This window comes from Coptis chinensis, chromosome 8, assembly GCF_015680905.1.
Source record: "Coptis chinensis isolate HL-2020 chromosome 8, ASM1568090v1, whole genome shotgun sequence".
Lineage (NCBI taxonomy): Eukaryota > Viridiplantae > Streptophyta > Magnoliopsida > Ranunculales > Ranunculaceae > Coptis > Coptis chinensis.
In genome coordinates this window covers 79153022-79171279 of record NC_141463.1, presented here as the reverse complement: position 1 = coordinate 79171279, position 18258 = coordinate 79153022, and the positions used below count along the sequence as shown (strand labels likewise).

The 18258-nt window shown below is 37.0% G+C and overlaps 1 protein-coding gene and 1 pseudogene across 2 annotated transcripts; one reads left to right on the top strand and one right to left on the bottom strand.

Annotated features, from left to right (window-relative positions):
- Positions 1 to 3463: 3463 nt before the first annotated feature.
- Positions 3464 to 7383, top strand: LOC147483311 (soluble inorganic pyrophosphatase 3). Its single transcript, XM_086576442.1, has 9 exons — positions 3464 to 3603; positions 4786 to 4924; positions 5124 to 5152; positions 5623 to 5688; positions 5812 to 5919; positions 6113 to 6178; positions 6265 to 6385; positions 6474 to 6555; positions 7058 to 7383. Exons 2-9 carry the CDS (start codon positions 4789 to 4791, stop codon positions 7098 to 7100), a joined length of 651 nt encoding a protein of 216 aa, XP_086432568.1. The 5' UTR covers positions 3464 to 3603; positions 4786 to 4788; the 3' UTR covers positions 7101 to 7383.
- Positions 7384 to 8122: 739 nt separating this feature from the next.
- LOC147483310 (endoribonuclease Dicer homolog 1-like) lies at positions 8123 to 14328 on the bottom strand (annotated as a pseudogene). The gene is made up of 11 exons (XR_015205513.1): positions 14290 to 14328; positions 13251 to 13410; positions 12245 to 12395; positions 12068 to 12163; positions 11338 to 11977; positions 10851 to 10951; positions 10602 to 10783; positions 9630 to 10498; positions 9360 to 9546; positions 8917 to 9292; positions 8123 to 8833 (listed from the first exon to the last, which is right to left on the bottom strand). The product of XR_015205513.1 is annotated as an endoribonuclease Dicer homolog 1-like (transcript).
- Positions 14329 to 18258: the final 3930 nt, after the last annotated feature.

The following is an 18258-nucleotide window of genomic DNA, read 5'->3' as shown; positions in this document are numbered from 1 at the left end:
GCTCGTAATTCCGCTTTTTCAACCTGTGACGCAAATACAAATCTTTTCGTTAGTCTTTCAAACTTAACCAAAATTTGAAACTAACTGGAAAAAAAATAAAAATAAAAATACTGACATACCTGTTTCATGCTATCGAATTTTTTTGCCATCGCATCATCGCTCCCAGGCTCCAAATCCATAACTTCAGTACTAGTGCTATTGGGAAGCACTACACGAGAAGTGTCCATTGCATCGTTACAGTTAAGCATTTCTCCCTCGTTATTCTCCACATTATTATTACAACAAGAAACATTCTCTACGATATATTCCATTCCTAACTCCAAATCCCCTTTAACTCCAACACTCCCAGGCTCCAAATCCATAATGGCATCAGTACCAGTGCTTTCCACCGCATTATGCTCATTTAAATCAAACACATTATTCTCTACACTAAGCTTAATTCCAAAATCTTTCTCACCTTGACAATTCTCCAGTGCCACGTCAGTAGAACAGACCAAAGAAGCTTTCCACTGAGAACAAACAACATCCACGTCAGCAACGTTACTCCGACTCTCTTCACCACCAAATTTCTCACAGCCATCGACAAAGACTTCTCCCCCTCATCAATTTGAGACCCAACGTGTGCGAGTTGTTCTTCAGGTGTCTGATACAGTTCCTCCACAGAACATATCAAAATGCCAGTGGAATGTTCCGGAATATCGTCGAAATCTGAGGGAGTTTCGTTGGGGAAAAGGTGTTGTAGAGCGAAGGGTGTGTGATTGAGTAGTTCTTGTTGAGAAATTGGGATTATTGATTCTTGGATTATGAAATTAAATGGGTCTTTTTCCATTTTCTAGGGCTCTCTGCTTCTCCCACAGTCTCCTCACTGCCAGTACCCAAATTGTTTCCACGGCTTCCTATTTGTCTTCCACTACAATTCAATCCCTCTGCAAGTTCCTTAACCGAAGTTAGGCGGGGATCCTTGAGGGGCCTCAAACGCGTCGAACCTCGAAGTCCGAAAGTAATGAGGCGCATTGCATCCTTATATTTGAAATGAGCATCAAGAACCTCTTTAAACTCCACAGGCGTGAAATTATACCCCGTAGCCATTTCACTTCCTAAATCTTTGTCCACTTGTTCAAATTGGAGAACCTCCTTCTGTTGAATATTTTCAGGCATTGTGTCATTGTTCTGAGGCTCCGAACACCACAGTTTTCTTTTTTACCATCTCCACGTGATCCATGCAGAGGAATTCCTCATGAAAAAATTCAACAATTCAAAGGTCGGGCATAAAATCAAAACAAAAAAAAAAAAGGAAAACGATAGCAGCATACCGTGCATAGTTTACTTACCACAAAAGTCGAAACCCGAGATGAGATGCATAGTGTCCGTTTGATGGAAGCGAATGTGTTTTATTGGCCACGCTCGTTTTTTTTGGGATTGGGATTTTGCGGGGAGAGGCACCGGCCAAACCTTATAAAGGGTTTTCGAGCGGGTTTTCCATTGCTAGTTGAATTCTTCTCCAACTCCAACTTCATCTCTACTCTCAATTATTATCTACTCTACATTCTTATCTCATCAACACTTTGAGTCCAATTAGTATTTAACTTCCTTTTATTACTATTCGTACGAAACTACCCCTATGTTTAATTTCAACAGTCTATACTAGTATTGCTATTCCGCTGGCATGCGTTGTCAAAATCAACTTTCATATTGTTACGTCATGCGTTCGGTACAGTTTTCGCCAATCAATTTCTTTTGCAATTTTATTTATGTGCATCTTTTATTTTTTCTGTATATTTTCGGCCATCTTTTATTTAACTACGTCATTGCGTCCCATCTACATTAATTTGACATTATTTCGTTTCCGATAATTCACGAATTTTTTCCAAGTGTCCATTTTCTTATCGTTTACGTTCACACGAAACATTGTTATCATTCCGTTTACTCTTTTATTATTTCACGTTTTCCGTGATTTATCTTCTCTTCTTTGCCATGTGAACTTTGTTCGCCTGACAAAGAGGGGGCGGTGTTTCGACCCCCACCTACGTGGCAAACATCCATTAGTAGGGGTCTCTATTTTATTCATTTAATCAACAAGGCTAAAGCCCAATTCGCAATATCATGGATCAATGTACAGGCCCATTAACTCATGTGTCTAAGGCTGAACCTTAGCCACATGACTTGCCACTAATATACGTTGATTTATGTCCAGATTCATTTCTTATCAAAGAGATAGTTATCAGTTGACAGTTATACTCTATCACAATTACTCAAGATACAATATTAGTTGAGCTACAAGGACTCTCTACTCTACCTATATGAATACCACATTATTTTTCATAAGGAACTACGTGGAAACTTGATCCCTAGAGAACAGATCTTGGGTACGTAGGCAGCCATTATTTGGTTCAGTTTCATCTCCCCCAATATCAAATTCCTCTGTCTCTTAGTGTGTTCTTTACCATTGCTCTCGTTGTGTTGAAGCAGTTTACTGCCGAAACAGTTTACTTTGTTCAATTTGCTCAATAGTGAAAGAGTTCATTCAAGGTTGTAGACAAAAGAGTTATTTAAAGGTGCGTACAATCCCTTGTATAGTTTATCAGCTGAACACCAAAGGGTTAATTGATCATTAAATCGAAAAACATATACTTCTTGTTCTTTTGTTATAATGATCTACCCTCAATCTCTTCCACATTCTTTTTTTATTATTATTTTCTTGAGATCTCGCAACCTTGTTCTCGGATGATTTGGTGCTATACTTTGCCGTTTGCACTTGTTAAGAAAATAGCCAAAACAAGATTTGAACCAAGGATGTCCGGTGGTACATAAGATGGACCATTTCTTGTAATGGAAAGTTTGAAACTAACCAACAAATGAAAACGCATATGTTTTTCCTTCTAGTATTTTCTCCTAATATGGTTGCATCAAAGAAACTGTTATTACCTATAAAAATCAGCATTTTTAAATAACTAGCGCAAATGCAGGTGTTTTGCACGTGTTTATGGACGATATGTCCTGTTTTCCATCTAATTCACATCAATGAAAACACGTACTATAATATAGAGTAGTTAATCAAAGTGTTTTAATGAAGAGAGTGAATTGTCAAGATTTGAAACGTTATTGGTTAATCTATTCTATTTTAGATGTTTTACTATCCATGCATGATACTATGATAGCAGCTCATTCACCAAATAACACCACAGGTGATGTCAATGTTGGGTTGCACATCTCTACTTTAAATAAAACAATGTATAGTGCGACATCACATTTACAAAATAATTTATACATAAAAGTGGAAGCGATGTTGAGAGATTGAAGGAACATTTTTTGACTTACGGAACATACATGCCCAAGACTTAGATATAATCGGCACCTATGAGACCATTTCTTTGTTGAGTTTTAATATGATATATACAAAAGTAAATGATCTGAGATCAAGATTAGCATTCCACATGTAGTTGTTACCTACATGATCTGTCATGAATCCACGTGGTACCATGGGTCTCCACCACCATGCTTGCTATATATATATATTGATGATTGATCACCTTGAGAAGAGTTCGGATCATTGTCTTGTTCTCTTTCATTCTAACAAAACATATTTTCTTTCTTGCTTTTAAGGTATTTTTCTTGCCACCTTGTGCTATCTTTTTTTCCATTTTGATTTAATTCTTATAGAAAAGAGGTGCACAATGATCTTGATTGCATGTTATTATCATGCAGTTTAAGCATTTCATATTTTGTTGTATAATTTGGATTCTTGACTGTTATAGCTTACACCATTTCGATTGATATCCATATGTGTGTTAATAATGTGTCATGATTTCCCCATGGTACATGGCTCAAATGAAATGGATCTATATATGATTCTAACCGGACGATGTAAGTTTTGTCCACTTGATTCAGTCAGCAACATTTTCGTTTCTCTGCTTTGAAATGCTGCAATCTGTGTATGTAGACATTTAATAATTCCTGGATAGATCTTTGAGTAAAGCTGGATGTCCCAATTGTATTAGTGGTGTTCTATTTACTGATTGAGAAAGATCCGTGATAGAGTGCACATATCCCTGTGCCTGCGATTTACTATTACTCTTGTTATCAAATGTCTGATTTGCATAACAAAACTTCTATCAAAACCCCCACTTGAACATGCCAAAAATATATAGAGGAATTCAAGATTTGGAGAACCAATCTGTTGATATACAAGATTTACGGTGTTGAGACTCTAGTTTTTGCCTCTCTGAACAAAAGAGGTGTAGTATCAAATCTATCTAATGTCACAGTGCATTTGAAGAATATGTTTTTCTTCTGGATGAATATAATGTTGCTGGATATTGGAATTCATATATCAAGATGGTAGGAAATGTTCCCTTCACTCGTTCAGAACCAAATCTACAATGTTTTAGGACGACAGGCTATTTTGTGAAACGTCTAGTTTGATGTTCGGGATTAAGTAGTCTAGGGGATAATCTCGAATGTCGTAGTTGTTTATGGGAATGAGAAAATCACGATGAGAATTCCTCTGTCGTTCATGCAGTCAATATCGCAGGTTTTTTGCTGTCCTTTTGGCTGATTTAGTCCTAAAAGGACACAATAATGACATATGATAATCACTTAATTAGGTCTTACTTTCAACAATGAAAGAAAAAAAGAAAAATCTTGTCAGAGCCCTACATATTTAGGTACATAAAGGATTGGATGCCATCAAATATATTTTGGCCGGATTTCACATTTTATTGCAGATCTGAAGAACTTCCTCCTTGACTATGACTTTAAATGATACATTTTTGTTGTCTTTGACAGAAAATGAGTGACGAAGTAATCGAATATGCAAAAGAAGTTGCTCAGAAGAAAAGTCAAGTTCCACGTCTGAATGAGAGAATACTGTCATCTTTGTCAAGGAGATCTGTAGCTGCACATCCCTGGCATGATCTTGAAATTGGTACCTACTAAATGATTTAAGTTTATCATTCATTTTGAGTTTGTAAAAATGGCTAATTAGGAGCAGCCTATCATTTGGTCACCACTGCACGCCCCTGATAAAAAAACGGACTAACTTAATGTGTTTGTATTAATATGCTTGTTCGCATATAGAACTAACGCAGAGAAGTAATCATCTTTTTGTAACTCTTTATGTACAGGGCCTGGTGCTCCTTCAGTTGTCAATGCAGTATGTTTCTACTCTTTTATCTTAGCCTACAACCCATGCATTTTCTCTGATTTAAATTTACCCATGCATTTTCTCTAATTTAGATTTTGAGTGTACTAAATGCAAGCCTGTCAGCCATTAAACTGTGAAAGAAAAAACTGGTCTTTGAAAGTTGAACCCTGATTTCGTACCAATTCTTTATGTGCGTGCATTAGAACTGAGATTAATTAGTATGATTCAAGGGCTTTTGTAGTCTTAGTAGGTTCTACCTCCAAATTTGTTCCGGAGAAGCTGCAAATACATTAAAAGTTTCTTTGATCTAGAATGGCAGCAAAGTTTTGATTACATATACGTTCAAAATTTTCTAAACTGACCAGCAGAATTTTCCTAAAGTTGGAGTCCTACAAACAAAGCATTTGTCTATTTATCACAAACAAAAGCTCCATGTCGTCCTCTGTAATTCCATTGCTTATGTAACTCTTCTGGCACAGGTTGTTGAGATCAGCAAAGGAAGTAAGGTTAAATATGAGCTCGACAAGAAGACTGGCCTGATAAAAGTAAGTACTTTCATAGCATTGTGAAAGTGTTTCTTTTGTTTCTGAAGATTACCTACCAAATACCCTTCCCATCCTGCATACATATCTTTCTTACGCAATTCCTTACGATTTTTATCTCCGCAGGTTGACCGCATTCTGTATTCATCTGTGGTGTATCCTCATAATTATGGCTTCATTCCCCGTACCTTGTGCGAAGACAATGACCCTATGGATGTTTTGATCCTCATGCAGGTTAGTTCAGATCAACAACATTTGCTAAGGGTGAAAACACTAGTGAGATAAAATGCAGCATTAGATGACAGCAAGAGCTAATGCATGTTTCCAACCAAATATCTGGAATAAGGCTTAGGTGATACCTATAAAATTACTAAACTAACACGGTAGATCATTTTTGGTGCTCATTTCACTTTTATAATTTTGGAAGGAGCCAGTTCTTCCTGGTTGCTTTCTTCGAATCAGGGCAATTGGACTCATGCCAATGATTGATCAGGTATATTACCAAACTACTTCCAGTACTTCTTTATTGTGATGTGTTAGAATTTTGATTGACTTGCTTTCTTTTCCAACCAAAACAAGGGAGAGAAAGATGATAAGATTATTGCAGTCTGTGCCGATGATCCAGAATATAGGCACTATACTGACATCAAAGAGCTTGCCCCACACCGTTTGATGGAGATAAAACGCTTCTTTGAAGACTGTAATCTTCTATCTTTAAATTATTCTTTAGATTGAAATCCTTAATGTTTTACTAAGAGGTGTATGTCTTCTTTACCAAAAAAATTCAGATAAGAAGAATGAAAACAAAGAGGTCGCAGTGGACGAATTCCTGCCTTCCAAGACTGCATATGATGCTATCCAGTACTCAATGTAAGTCTTCAGACCGACTTCTCCAACTTTATAGAAATCTCTTTAAACCATGTACTGAACTGTATCTGCTTGCGGGAGATTTCTAAGTTACACTAAGAATTTCTTCAAAAGATTCTAGGCGTCTTTGTCTTAGACTTATTAACTTAGACCATATCACAAGTTCCATTATAGAATTCAAACACATGCTATATATCCAGTATCACGCTTGCGCTCCAATACGAGGATTACGCAACGTGCTATAATTTAGAAAGTCCAGATATCGCTTTCTTCTATGAAGACTACACACTTCCTTGGTCCTTGATCTTCCTGTTTACGTCCCCCTCCAAGCTCTTATCAACCTCAAGTGGAAAAGGCAGCTTGTAAATGCCAGTCTGGCCACAAACAGCCTTAGAACTGAGTAACTGACCATGGTCCATTTCATCTTTGGAGGAAAAGATATCATAATAATGCTAATTAAACCTTGTTTATTCATATTGATCCTCTTATTTTCTTTGTGGTGCAGGGACCTTTATGCTGAATATATTTTGCATAGCTTGAGGCGATAGACAGGACAGATTCTATTTCAATCAATAATTCATGATATCAACAATAACATGAGGAGGCCCTCCTATGATTTTTGAATCAAAATGTAACACAAGTATATTATTGTATTGTATGTATTAAGATTTGGACCAGAGCTTCCGGGGAAAAACCAGAGCTTCAAGTTGGTTCTTTATTGTGAATGCAACAATGCATAGTTATTTATATCATTTTCTCATAATTATGCAATCTGTATATTCCATGTGCCAGATTTTCAATAAAAGAAATTCGAATTGGCAACTCTTAAAACATAAGTTTCAGTCATTCACTCATTCCATGGTTTCAGTTTACCGACCAAGTTGCACTTCCAGTTGTGATGTTACATTTTCAGGTTATGGTTTTCAACTTTCTGCCACGTTGCACCCTTGTCTATGGTTCTATGCTTAATAAGTGGATTAAAGAATGAGGCTTGTCTGTATAAACAAGAACAAGGAAAACTGAAGTCTAATGTAGTAATATATGACTAAAAGAAGAACAAGAGGGATTGAAGAAGACACCTTGGATTTGCAGATCGGTTTAGACATTTATGTATACACAAGCAATGGGTGGTAAAAGAGTGTTGGCTAAGAGCATCTTCCCAACCACTTCAAATTGTTTAAAGTGGTAGAAAATGTTAATGGGTGGTTGTGTTTGTAGAAAGATGTATATCTTACACTAGTGGCTGGGGCTCTCTGCATTCAAGGTGTTTACTGTATATGTTGAGATAGTGTAGTTTTGAGCAAAGACCGTGCTGACCAGTTAGTAGGTGTTCGGTGTTCCTAAGGACTAAAAACTAACAAAAAGACGCAAAGTAACTAACAGTTGTTCTACAATTTCAAAACTGAACGAGCTTTACCTGTACCTGCATCTTGTGGGAAGGAAGGAATACAGAGGTACACTTGTCAACACCTTGAAAGTATTCTACCTCAAAGCCACTCCTATTCTAGCTCAAATTAACATTGGAATTTTTATAGGCAAAGAAGCAAAACCACAGTACAAAATCCATCCACACATAATTTAACTTTGAAACAGCAGAAGTTTAAGATTACCATGTTCTAAGAACAAAAAATAAGAAAAGAAAGAGGAAACTTTTTCAACTAAACTAGTATCTCTTCACCCATTTCTTTGGAGCATACTTCCTATTTTCTTTTGAATTTGGGCATAAGTAGTAGCACATCATACTTCTCCGGTACACTAGATTACCTTTCATACACAATACACAGTACAAGGGAAAAACTCGGGCATTTTGAGCATAAATAACCTGGCTCTGAGGCCCTTATGGAGAGCCTTCTTAAGCCAATTCCAATTTTGGTTTGCCAACTATCCGTTTCAAACTTCGGCTTTATTATGAGTTGCAGATCCTACTCTGGTCTGGAGACGGGAATACCCCAAGAATAGCAGGTCCAAGTCCAGTAGAATGGATCCTTATTTTCTCCACGTTGTAGTCAGCCAGAGATTTAAACGGAACTTAAGGTGGATCACGTACCAACTCCGTGTGTAATAAACAATAATAATTGCTTATGCTGACCCGTTGGATGCCAAATTTCCATACCATCCATTTAGAAGCTCCAAAAGAAGAACTGCAGCAGAGTCTTTCGCTTTCTTAACACTGAGCATTGGCTCCCCAATGCAATCATCCATCCATCCTTTGTCAGTAGTATTTACACGTACAGAGTATGTAAACCTCTTTGCATGTGCAGGGCCACCTTCATATACACACCTTAAGAAGCCAAAACATGACTGAGATGTTTTATCAACCTATATTTTACATAACAAGAATACTCAAAAACATAGTAATGATACCTGTACTGTGGCATCGGCCACTGCTTCCTCAAGCAGATGTCATTCAAGGTCTGTCTAGTTAATGTGTGACTGCCATTTTTTTTCTTCCCATTCTCCTCACTCTTTTCCTTGGCTTCAGCTCTCTCCTTCTCTTTCAAAACAACAAGTGCATTTCTCGCTGCTAATTTCTGAGCCATTTTCTTTTGTGGGTTTTGAGCACTCCCAATCTGAAGACCACCAATGTAAACCTCCACTGTGGCAAGATTGCCATTTCGAGTGGCTTTGTATTCCAAGCCTTCAGCCTGCTGTTGGCATCGTTCTTGAAGCTCCCTCACCGGATGCATCGGAAGTGTTTCGGGAGTAACCATTGGCTGTAAATAACGACTTCAAGTCAAGACTTTGCTGAGACATAACCAGCCACACCATTCAATAACTGAAGTTGCCCAATCTTTTCCAAAATTAACAAGCCTTCAGTTGGAATTTTACCCGCCAGACAACAGCAGTATCACGACCACTGTCAAGAAAAATTGCGCCAGCAATGGATTCAAAAATGTCCTTAAGTACTTTAGGTGCTTTGCAATCTCCCAAACCAAAGGAATTAAACCCTGGTTTCAACAATTCATCCCGAACTTCCTTTACAAACTCCCGAATCTGAAAAACTCAGCATATTAAGACTGGACCCCACTTATGAAAATGACAGAGTCTACTAAGCAGAGAGAGAAAGAGAGATAAACCTGTGCTTCGAGGGCACTTGATCCATGCCTTAGGTGCACATGAAGCTTGTGCTTAACTGCGACTCGAGGAAAGTTTTCATTGTATACAGCAGCCGCTCTCAAATCAGTCAAGCGACCAGGAAACTCCAGTCACCGACAAACTCCAGTCGTTGGTAACAGGAAACTCCAGATGAAGGCCGTGAAGCATGAGTAATAGCTTCCACCAACAAACCCCTATCTCTGAACTTTATATTCAAGGCACTTTCCAGAGCATCAAAGTTAACACTCCTCAATATGCTCTCTGCGACATTGCATGGCTTGTTTGTACGTTCTATCTCTTTAGGATCAAACTCCACCTGAATTCCAATCCAATTCATGAGGTGGTGTGCAGCATTCTTCCCCCCTTCAACATAATAAACACCGATTAAGGCTTCAACAACATCTGCAAGTGTCTTGCTAGATAGAACTCTATAGCAACTCAAATCACTCTCAACCTCCCCATCTTCCATATCGCATTCGTCTCCGTCATCACGGAGACCCTTTTCTGATTCTGTCTCAGCAGAGCGGCCTCCCTCACCAAATATGAATGTGTCCGCGTCCTTAGTATCTTCATCAAAAACAGGAAGTACTCCAGGAGCAGCCCATCTAGATGGAGCAAATCGATCGGCTTGGATAAATGATTGAAGTCCTTTGTTCAGAGCAAACTGATACAGGACCATGTTACTCACCATCTGTTGCCTCATTCTTGTAAGTTGACCCTCGTGTTTTTGGGGGTATTTAAGAAAAAGAAATCTACTAACAACCCACTTCAGGTAAGCATCCCCAAGTAACTCCGCTCTTTCATAGCAGAACGTCCCTTGACATGATGCAGCAGTCAAGGCTTCTAAAATCTGCAACAGGAAGAGCATACTCAGATGTGAAGAGAAACTAAAGCTAACAAATAAACACAACGTGCACAAGACAAATCAAATATATTTGTTGTTTAAAATATACCTTGAAAGCAGGTAGAGGATAATTAATTATGTCCTTGAGCTGAAGAGCAAGAAGCATACTTTCAACCGTCCTCATGATTGAAGGCAATCTCTGAGCACCTCGAACAAGTGAACCCGGAAGAGGATGAATAAAACATAACTCGGGAGGGAGGAAAACATAGTATGTTTTGTCAAGAGCGTCTTCTCACAGAAAAATAATTGCTGGAGATATGTGAAACACTTAAAGCAATGTATAATTTTAAAGGCATACCTTCTGGATTCTCAAACCGAGGGGAGAGGAGGTTCTTCCAGTATGATACACCACGACCTCTTATAAGAGGTTGTTTCTTGTAGATCAGTTTCACGCCATATCTATTCAATAATATATGAGAAATGGATAAGCAAAAGCACCAATTTGTCACACATGAAGAAGCAAAAATAACTCCAATCTACAAAGAAACTCAAGACCCCATGTAGTTAATAGCTTCCTCAATAGATTGGAATTAGATTTTCTCTGTCTTCATGTACAACATTCCAGGTGCAATGTGCGTCATCCATTCCTCACAATAAAACAATCAAAGATCAGAACCAGCATTCAACAATGTAGTGGCAGAAGACCATTAACAAAAATAAATAATTAAATAATTTAGATAAAAAGAAAATATGTCTCTTGGTGTGCTATAAAGAATAAAATAGACTGTCAATTATCATTAGGTTAATTGGCTCTACACAATGTGGAAAGGAGATCTGGACCATACTTTTGCATGTAGTAATCAGCATAGGAACTGTACTCCAAAGGGCCTAAGTATCCCTCCTTCCTCGGAAATGAATTCTCCGAATTCATATGCTGATTACTATGCTGATTACGTGAACAGAATCCACGTAGAATCTTTTTCCAGAGTGAGCTGCAGTCACAATCCTCCCAACCAGATTTTCCGTGTCAATGCAGGAATCAGCCATAAGCAATTTGCCTTCAGCCACATCATTTTGATTATTAATTGTATCCCTACTGGGAATCAGGCCAGAAGCTTTTACAACATCAAACTGTGCAACAGCTCCTCTAATACCATATGTCGGGTGGGATTTCTGTCCGGAAGTCATGCCGTTAGGCAACTTTGCAAATCCATACTCCCTTCAGTCCCCACCAAGAGTCCGCTCATTTGTACCAAGGTAAACATTCGAACGCGCCCTCTGAAGTGGATTGTTCCATCCATCAGTCCCTATAATATTTTCAACCAGACTCCAATCAATTTCCTTTATCGGATCTACACACTTATGATCAACCACAGGGACAAATAAATATGCTTTTGCAGGATCCCAAGGAGTGCTGGAAGGATCAACGTCCACATCCAGCATGATGCTCATGAGTCTCACATGAAAGCTTTTCAACGAGACCAGCTGTACAAAGAGAAAAATTTCCAAGTTAAACCAACATTAACTGAAAGTTTGGCAAAAGTTCTACAATTAGGAGTTAAAGAGAACATCAACCTGAGCCTCTGTAATATTTATTGTTCCCTGGAAGACGAGAGATGCCTTTGTTATCATGGTTCTAGCAACAAAGAGATCCATCGACATCAATAAAACCTAACAACCCAGATTAATTATAAATGTAGTGAGTGATAATGATGCCCAAACTGCAGGAGTTATAAAGACAATCAAGAATACCTCTGCATCCAGCTCATTCCCAAAAAGTATAGCAAAATGTGAAACTTGGGTCAAGAACACATCTTTTGAAGAGCCGATATTCTCACATTTTACAGCATACATATGCAAACGAACTGCGGCAACTATCTTTACCCAACAAAATCCATTCTCCCTGGAAGGTCATAAACAAGCTGAGAAACTATAGAAGTATATCATAAAAAAAATTGGTTTCACTTCAAAACTGACACAAAACTGATTGAATTTGACACTAAAAAGTGCTCTTACACCAGCCATTATAGGACATAACTTCTGTGATGATAATTTTTCTACCGACTACTTGTTTTTCTTTTTTGCAAATTCATACTACATTCTGGCATCTTTGAACCAAGTCTATCAATTACAAAAGTAAATCGTCGATAGTTACGCAGATATTTAAAACCATAAAAATGGCACAACATAAGTAGTACCTGCCAACCTACTACATAACCTAAATGCAAGCGACGAGATTCACATAATTTAACATATATCACAAAAAGAATGACTTTTTCGCTCTATAAGAAAAGTACTGCTGTATCTTATGTCAAGAACTAACATAAAGCAAGAAAGAATGAGCTATATACCTATTGTTTATTTGATTATTTCGTACTTATAGAAAACGTTTTTTCTTTTGAAAAGATTAGCGCACAAAGAGAGGAAGGAATATAAAGGGAAGCTAAAGTCAACCTACAATGTTAGACTTTTCAAGCACAAAACAAAATAAGACTCAAATTCAGTTCTCAATGACCCAGCGAGCTCATGTCTAATCTATGACTTGGGCATATCCTGCAGACATACTTGCGAGGGTCCAAAAAAATTCATGTGAAAGTACGTGGTGTGAACAAATGGAACAGGTTTTACTGACCAACATCTGACAGTATGGTAAATGTAAGGTTTGAATGCTACCTAGTTTTTCGGCTTCTACATATCTTTCCAAGAGAACATGGAGTTGCTAACGATCCTAACATGAAAAAAGTTTATAGGAACTGACCCGGAGAATGTCAGCAACACCTTCAGGATAAAATTCTCTATGTCGCAGTTCCAGGAAGTGACTCTCCTTCATCATTCTGATCCACCTTTTCTCCTTCTTGACCACTTCCCTTGTCTGGCAAGAAGGAGAACTCTCTGTTGTTAAGGGCGCGACCAGCGCTCTATTTATGCCTGGACAAGGCGCGTGGGGCGCTCATGACTTTGGCGACCTCCAGGTAATTAAGCGACTGACCCACGCTCGATTTTGTCTGGCCCAAGGGCACGACACGCGCTCCACCGTATTTCAGCAAGATATGACTGTTTTGGAAGTTTTTTCAGAACAGTATAATATAGGTTTTTTCTGTAAAAACCTAACTTAACCAAAACCAAGAAAGAGAGATTATAAGGGAGCAATTCTTTGTGAGTCGAGTGTTCATTCTTTGTGAGTGAATTGAGAGAACTTGTAATCTGTTACTCTGGACATCTAGTAAAGCTTGGAACTCGCAGTGTGGACGTAGGCAAATTGCCGAACCACGATATATCTCATCTTGTGGTTTGTTCTTCCATTACATTAATTGTTTTACTTTATATACTTGTTATTTGATATTGAGAAGTGTTAGGATATTACTTTGAGGGTGTTGAAATCTTGTCTAGTGAGAAGGATCGATCTTTGTGTAGGATTGATCTATTTGTTGTGGGTAACGTTGTTTCTGCATTGTACTATTCACAACAATTGGTATCAGAGCGTAGGTTTACGACCTAGAATTTTGAGTTTTGGTGAAGAACCATAGTGCTCGAAATTTGTGTAGACAAGGTGTTCGATAAAATTCGAAAGTAAAATTATTTTTTGGGTTATTGTGTGTAACCTGAAAAATGGCTCCCAAGATGTCAAATACTAAATTTGAAGTATAGAAGTTTAATGGGAAGAATAACTTTGGGATTTTGAGAGTCCAAATAAGGGACATCCTCATCCAACAAGGTTTGCACAAAGCTTTAAAGAGGATTAACTCAAAGGCTGCGAATATGAGTAATGATGATTGGAAATAGTTCGATCTACAGACTTGTTCATCAATCCGGTTGTGTCTTGCTAATGAGGTCATGTAATAGATTTCTTTCGTATAACAAAATTGAAATTTTTATCACAGGTTTGTTTTGAAATTTTCATGTTTTTAAGAGTGATTTTTTTTGTAAGTACAATATTAGTAAATTAAGTATTTATTTGTCTTCTATCACGGATCACATTCCACATTTGTCTCTAATGGTTTTCAAATATTAAACCATGAAGAGGAGTACCTGAGTTTTTTTTGGAAAAAGGGTCATTGAATCAATAAACATATAAGTGCTCATGCTCTTTACGTGCTAACATGAATTAGCAAATTAACGATGAACATTCTTATTATCTGCTTTGAGGACTGTACATAACGATAGATATGGGTTGGTATTACACACCAACTTTGATCATTATCAGGAAATTAGAAACTTGACACAAATGCATTGAACCAACCCCAAAAAATAATTAATTAGAAATAGGATAATAATGAGAAATCGCAAGTTGGAGGCAACAACATTGAAATAACCTCAAAGAATAATTAAAGAGAAATCGGAAAATAGATGCAACACTACATTGAACTAACTCAGAATAATTAACGGGAAATAGGAAAATGGATGCAACACTACATTGAACAAACCTCAAAGAAAAATTAATGGGTTACCGGAAAATGGATGTGAGTGCATCGAACTAACCTCAAAGAATAATTAATGGGAAATCGGAAACTGGATGCAACACTGCAATGAACTAACCTCAAAGAATAATTAAAGGGCAACTGGAAATAGGAGATTGGATGTAAATGCATTGAACTAATCTCAAAGAGTTATTAATGCAAAATCGGAAAATTGGATGCAAATGCATTGAACCAGCCAACGTCAAAGAATATTAATGGGAAATCAGAAACTTGATGCAAATGCATTGAAGAAACCTCAAAGAATAGTTAACGGGAAATCAGAAATTGGATACAACATTGCATTGAACTAACCTCAAAGAATAATTAGTAGAAAATTGGAAACTGGATGCAACTATATTGAACTAACGCCAAAGAAAAGTTAACGAGAAATAAAAAAAACTAAATAAAAATGCATTAAACTAACCTCAAAGAAGAATTAACGGGAATTCAAAACTAGATGCAACTGCATAAACTAACCTCAAAGAAATAATTAACGAGAAAAAAAAAAAATGGATGCAAATGCATCAAACTATCCTCAAAGAATAATTGACGTGAAATTGGAAATTGGATCCAAATGAATTTAATTAACCTCAAAGAATAATTAACGGGAAATTAGAAGCTGGATGCAACTGCACTAAACCAAAAAATAATTAACATGACATCGAAAATTGGATGCAAATCCAGCTAACTAACCTCAAAGAATAATTAATGGGAAATCGGAAACCGGATGCAAATGCATCGACTAACCTCAAAGAATAATTAACACGAAATAAGAAATTTGATACAAATGCATTGGGCTAATCTCAAAAAATAATTAGTGGGATGAAAATTGAAAATTGGATGCAAATGTAATGAACTAACCTCAAATAATAATTAACGATAAATCAGAAACTGGATGCAATACTGCAATGAACTAACCTCATAGAATAATTAACATGAAATCGAAAATTGGATGTAACACTGCAATGAACTAACCTCAAAAAATAATTAACGGGAAACTAGGAACTTGATACAAGTGCATTGAACTAATTAACCTCAAAGAATAATTGACAGACAATCGGAAATTGGATGCAAATGCATTCAATAAACCTCAAAGAATAATTAACGGAAACTCGGAAACTGGATACAAATACATCAAACTAACCTCAAAGACTAATTAACGGATAATCAGAAACAACATGAAACTTTATTAAACTAACCCAAAAGAAAAATTAACAGAAAATCAGAAAGTGGATGCAACTGCACCAAACTAACCTCAAAGAATAATTAACGGAAAATTGAAAACTGGATGCAACTGCAAGAAACTAACTTTAAAGAATAATTAACAGGAAATCAGAAACTGGATGCAAATGAATGGAACTAACCTCAAGGAATAATTAACAACAAACCGGAAACATGATGTCAATGCATGGAACTAATCTCAAAGAATCATTCAGGTGTAATCAAAAACTGGATGCGAATGCATCAAACTAACGTCAAAGAATAATTAACTGGAATCGAAAACTAGATGCAAATGCATTGATCTAACCTCATAGAGTTATTAACGCGCAATCCAAAACTAAGTGCAAATTCATGGAACTAATCTCAAAGAATAATTAACAAAAATTGAAAAATGGGAAATCAAAACTGGATGTAATTGCATTGAACTAACCTCAAAGATGAATTAACATAAAATAAAAAACTGGATACAAATGCAATAAACTGATCTCAAAAAATATTTAATGGAAAATCAGAAATTAAATGTTAATGTACTGAACTAACCTCAAAACATTGTTGTTTTATGTGTAGTGGAAATGTCTCAACAAGTATAATTGGGAATGACTTGCTATTCAAGTATATTCAATATGAATTTCGTCTCATTGGGCATTCTCACAAAATTTTTATCAAACTTCTATTATTAAACAACAAAAAGAACTCAAAGGGTTTTTATAAAAATGTGTTATTATTATTATTATTATATGGAGTGTGATTTTCATGTTGCAAGAAATTTGGATGAGTGACCAATGTAATATTCATATCTCATAAATGGATCTATCTACAGAGTTCAAATATTTTTTAGAATAATTTAATATAACGGCACCCGTTCGTAGGACGGGTCTGAAAGCTAATTAATAATAAGGGGCGCGATATTGGCATCCCGATAAATGGGACTAGCACCCTTTTGACAAAAAGTAAAACAATAATGGTTATTCTTTATATGTCATTTTACACCCCCACATGCCCATAGTTTTATGGCAGGCAGTTACCGCGAGATCTCATATCCCACGGCAGGTAACTGCCGTGAGATCACACAATCCACGATTATCAGGTTGTCCACGAGATCGCATATCCCACGGCAGGCAGTTGTCGCGACATATTTTTTTTGTGTTTTTTATTTTTTTTCATTTCAAATTTTGCATATTGAACACACACGACATATGGATACCTTATTTTATTCTTTAAAGTTTCTTTATACACTCCAAGAACAACACCAAAACCATGACAAAAAAAATATACAATCGAGCCATAATTTTGCTATCTCGCGGCAAATATTTTCATATGCTATAAGAAAATTTTGTGATCAAATTAATGAAGAAGAGTTTTGATAATTAACACAAGCAAAGACTCCATTTTAGTAAACAAAATCATTTCGCGGCAACTAACTTTTTTTTATGGTGGCTATTAAAAAAAAATTAAAAAAGACCCACGGCAGCCACCTTCCGTGGGATATGGGATCCCGTGGCAACCCGATGCCGTAGATTGTGCGATCCCGCGGCAAGTACTTACCGTTCATGTTTTTTGTATATTTAATGGAAGGGTGCTAGTACCGTTGAATTGGTCAAAAGGATAGTCCCATTTATGGGGGTGCCAATACCGCGACCCAATAATAATTCCAATTTCTAATCCGGCACAAGTGCGGAAGTAGTAATCCTTGGCGCAAGAAAGAGAGATTAGTAATCACCCATTGACTTTGGGAAAGAGAGAATTTTTATGGGGATAAAATGAACTCACTCTAAAGTAGTTCAACCGTTCAAGTGCAAATTGCAAATTGCATGGCAGCAAGGAGACAAACCTCACTTTGTAAAGGCAGTCCGAGTTCTTATCCCAGGACTTCGGTGCGGCTCATTTAGATTTCTTGTCGCTACCTTTTATCAACATCCAACACAACACTAATTTCTAGGGCTTACGCTAACAATTAAGACTAGAATCACTCCCTACCCACCTTAAAGCCCGTCACAAAAGATATCCGCAAATGTGATTATTGAACACAAGCCTTTATCGATCAATTAGGGAGTCTAATGTTTTGCATGCGAATCTCCCAGAACTCTG

What these genes read in the sequence shown, in the direction of transcription:
- LOC147483311 (XM_086576442.1), top strand. Translation starts at nt 4,789, where the DNA reads ATGAGTGACGAAGTAATCGAATATGCAAAAGAAGTTGCTCAGAAGAAA. An exon ending in AAAACGCTTCTTTGAAGACT is followed by an intron (nt 6,386 to 6,473) that starts GTAATCTTCTAT and finishes AAAAAAATTCAG; the next exon opens with ATAAGAAGAATGAAAACAAA. An exon ending in GATGCTATCCAGTACTCAAT is followed by an intron (nt 6,556 to 7,057) that starts GTAAGTCTTCAG and finishes TTTGTGGTGCAG; the next exon opens with GGACCTTTATGCTGAATATA.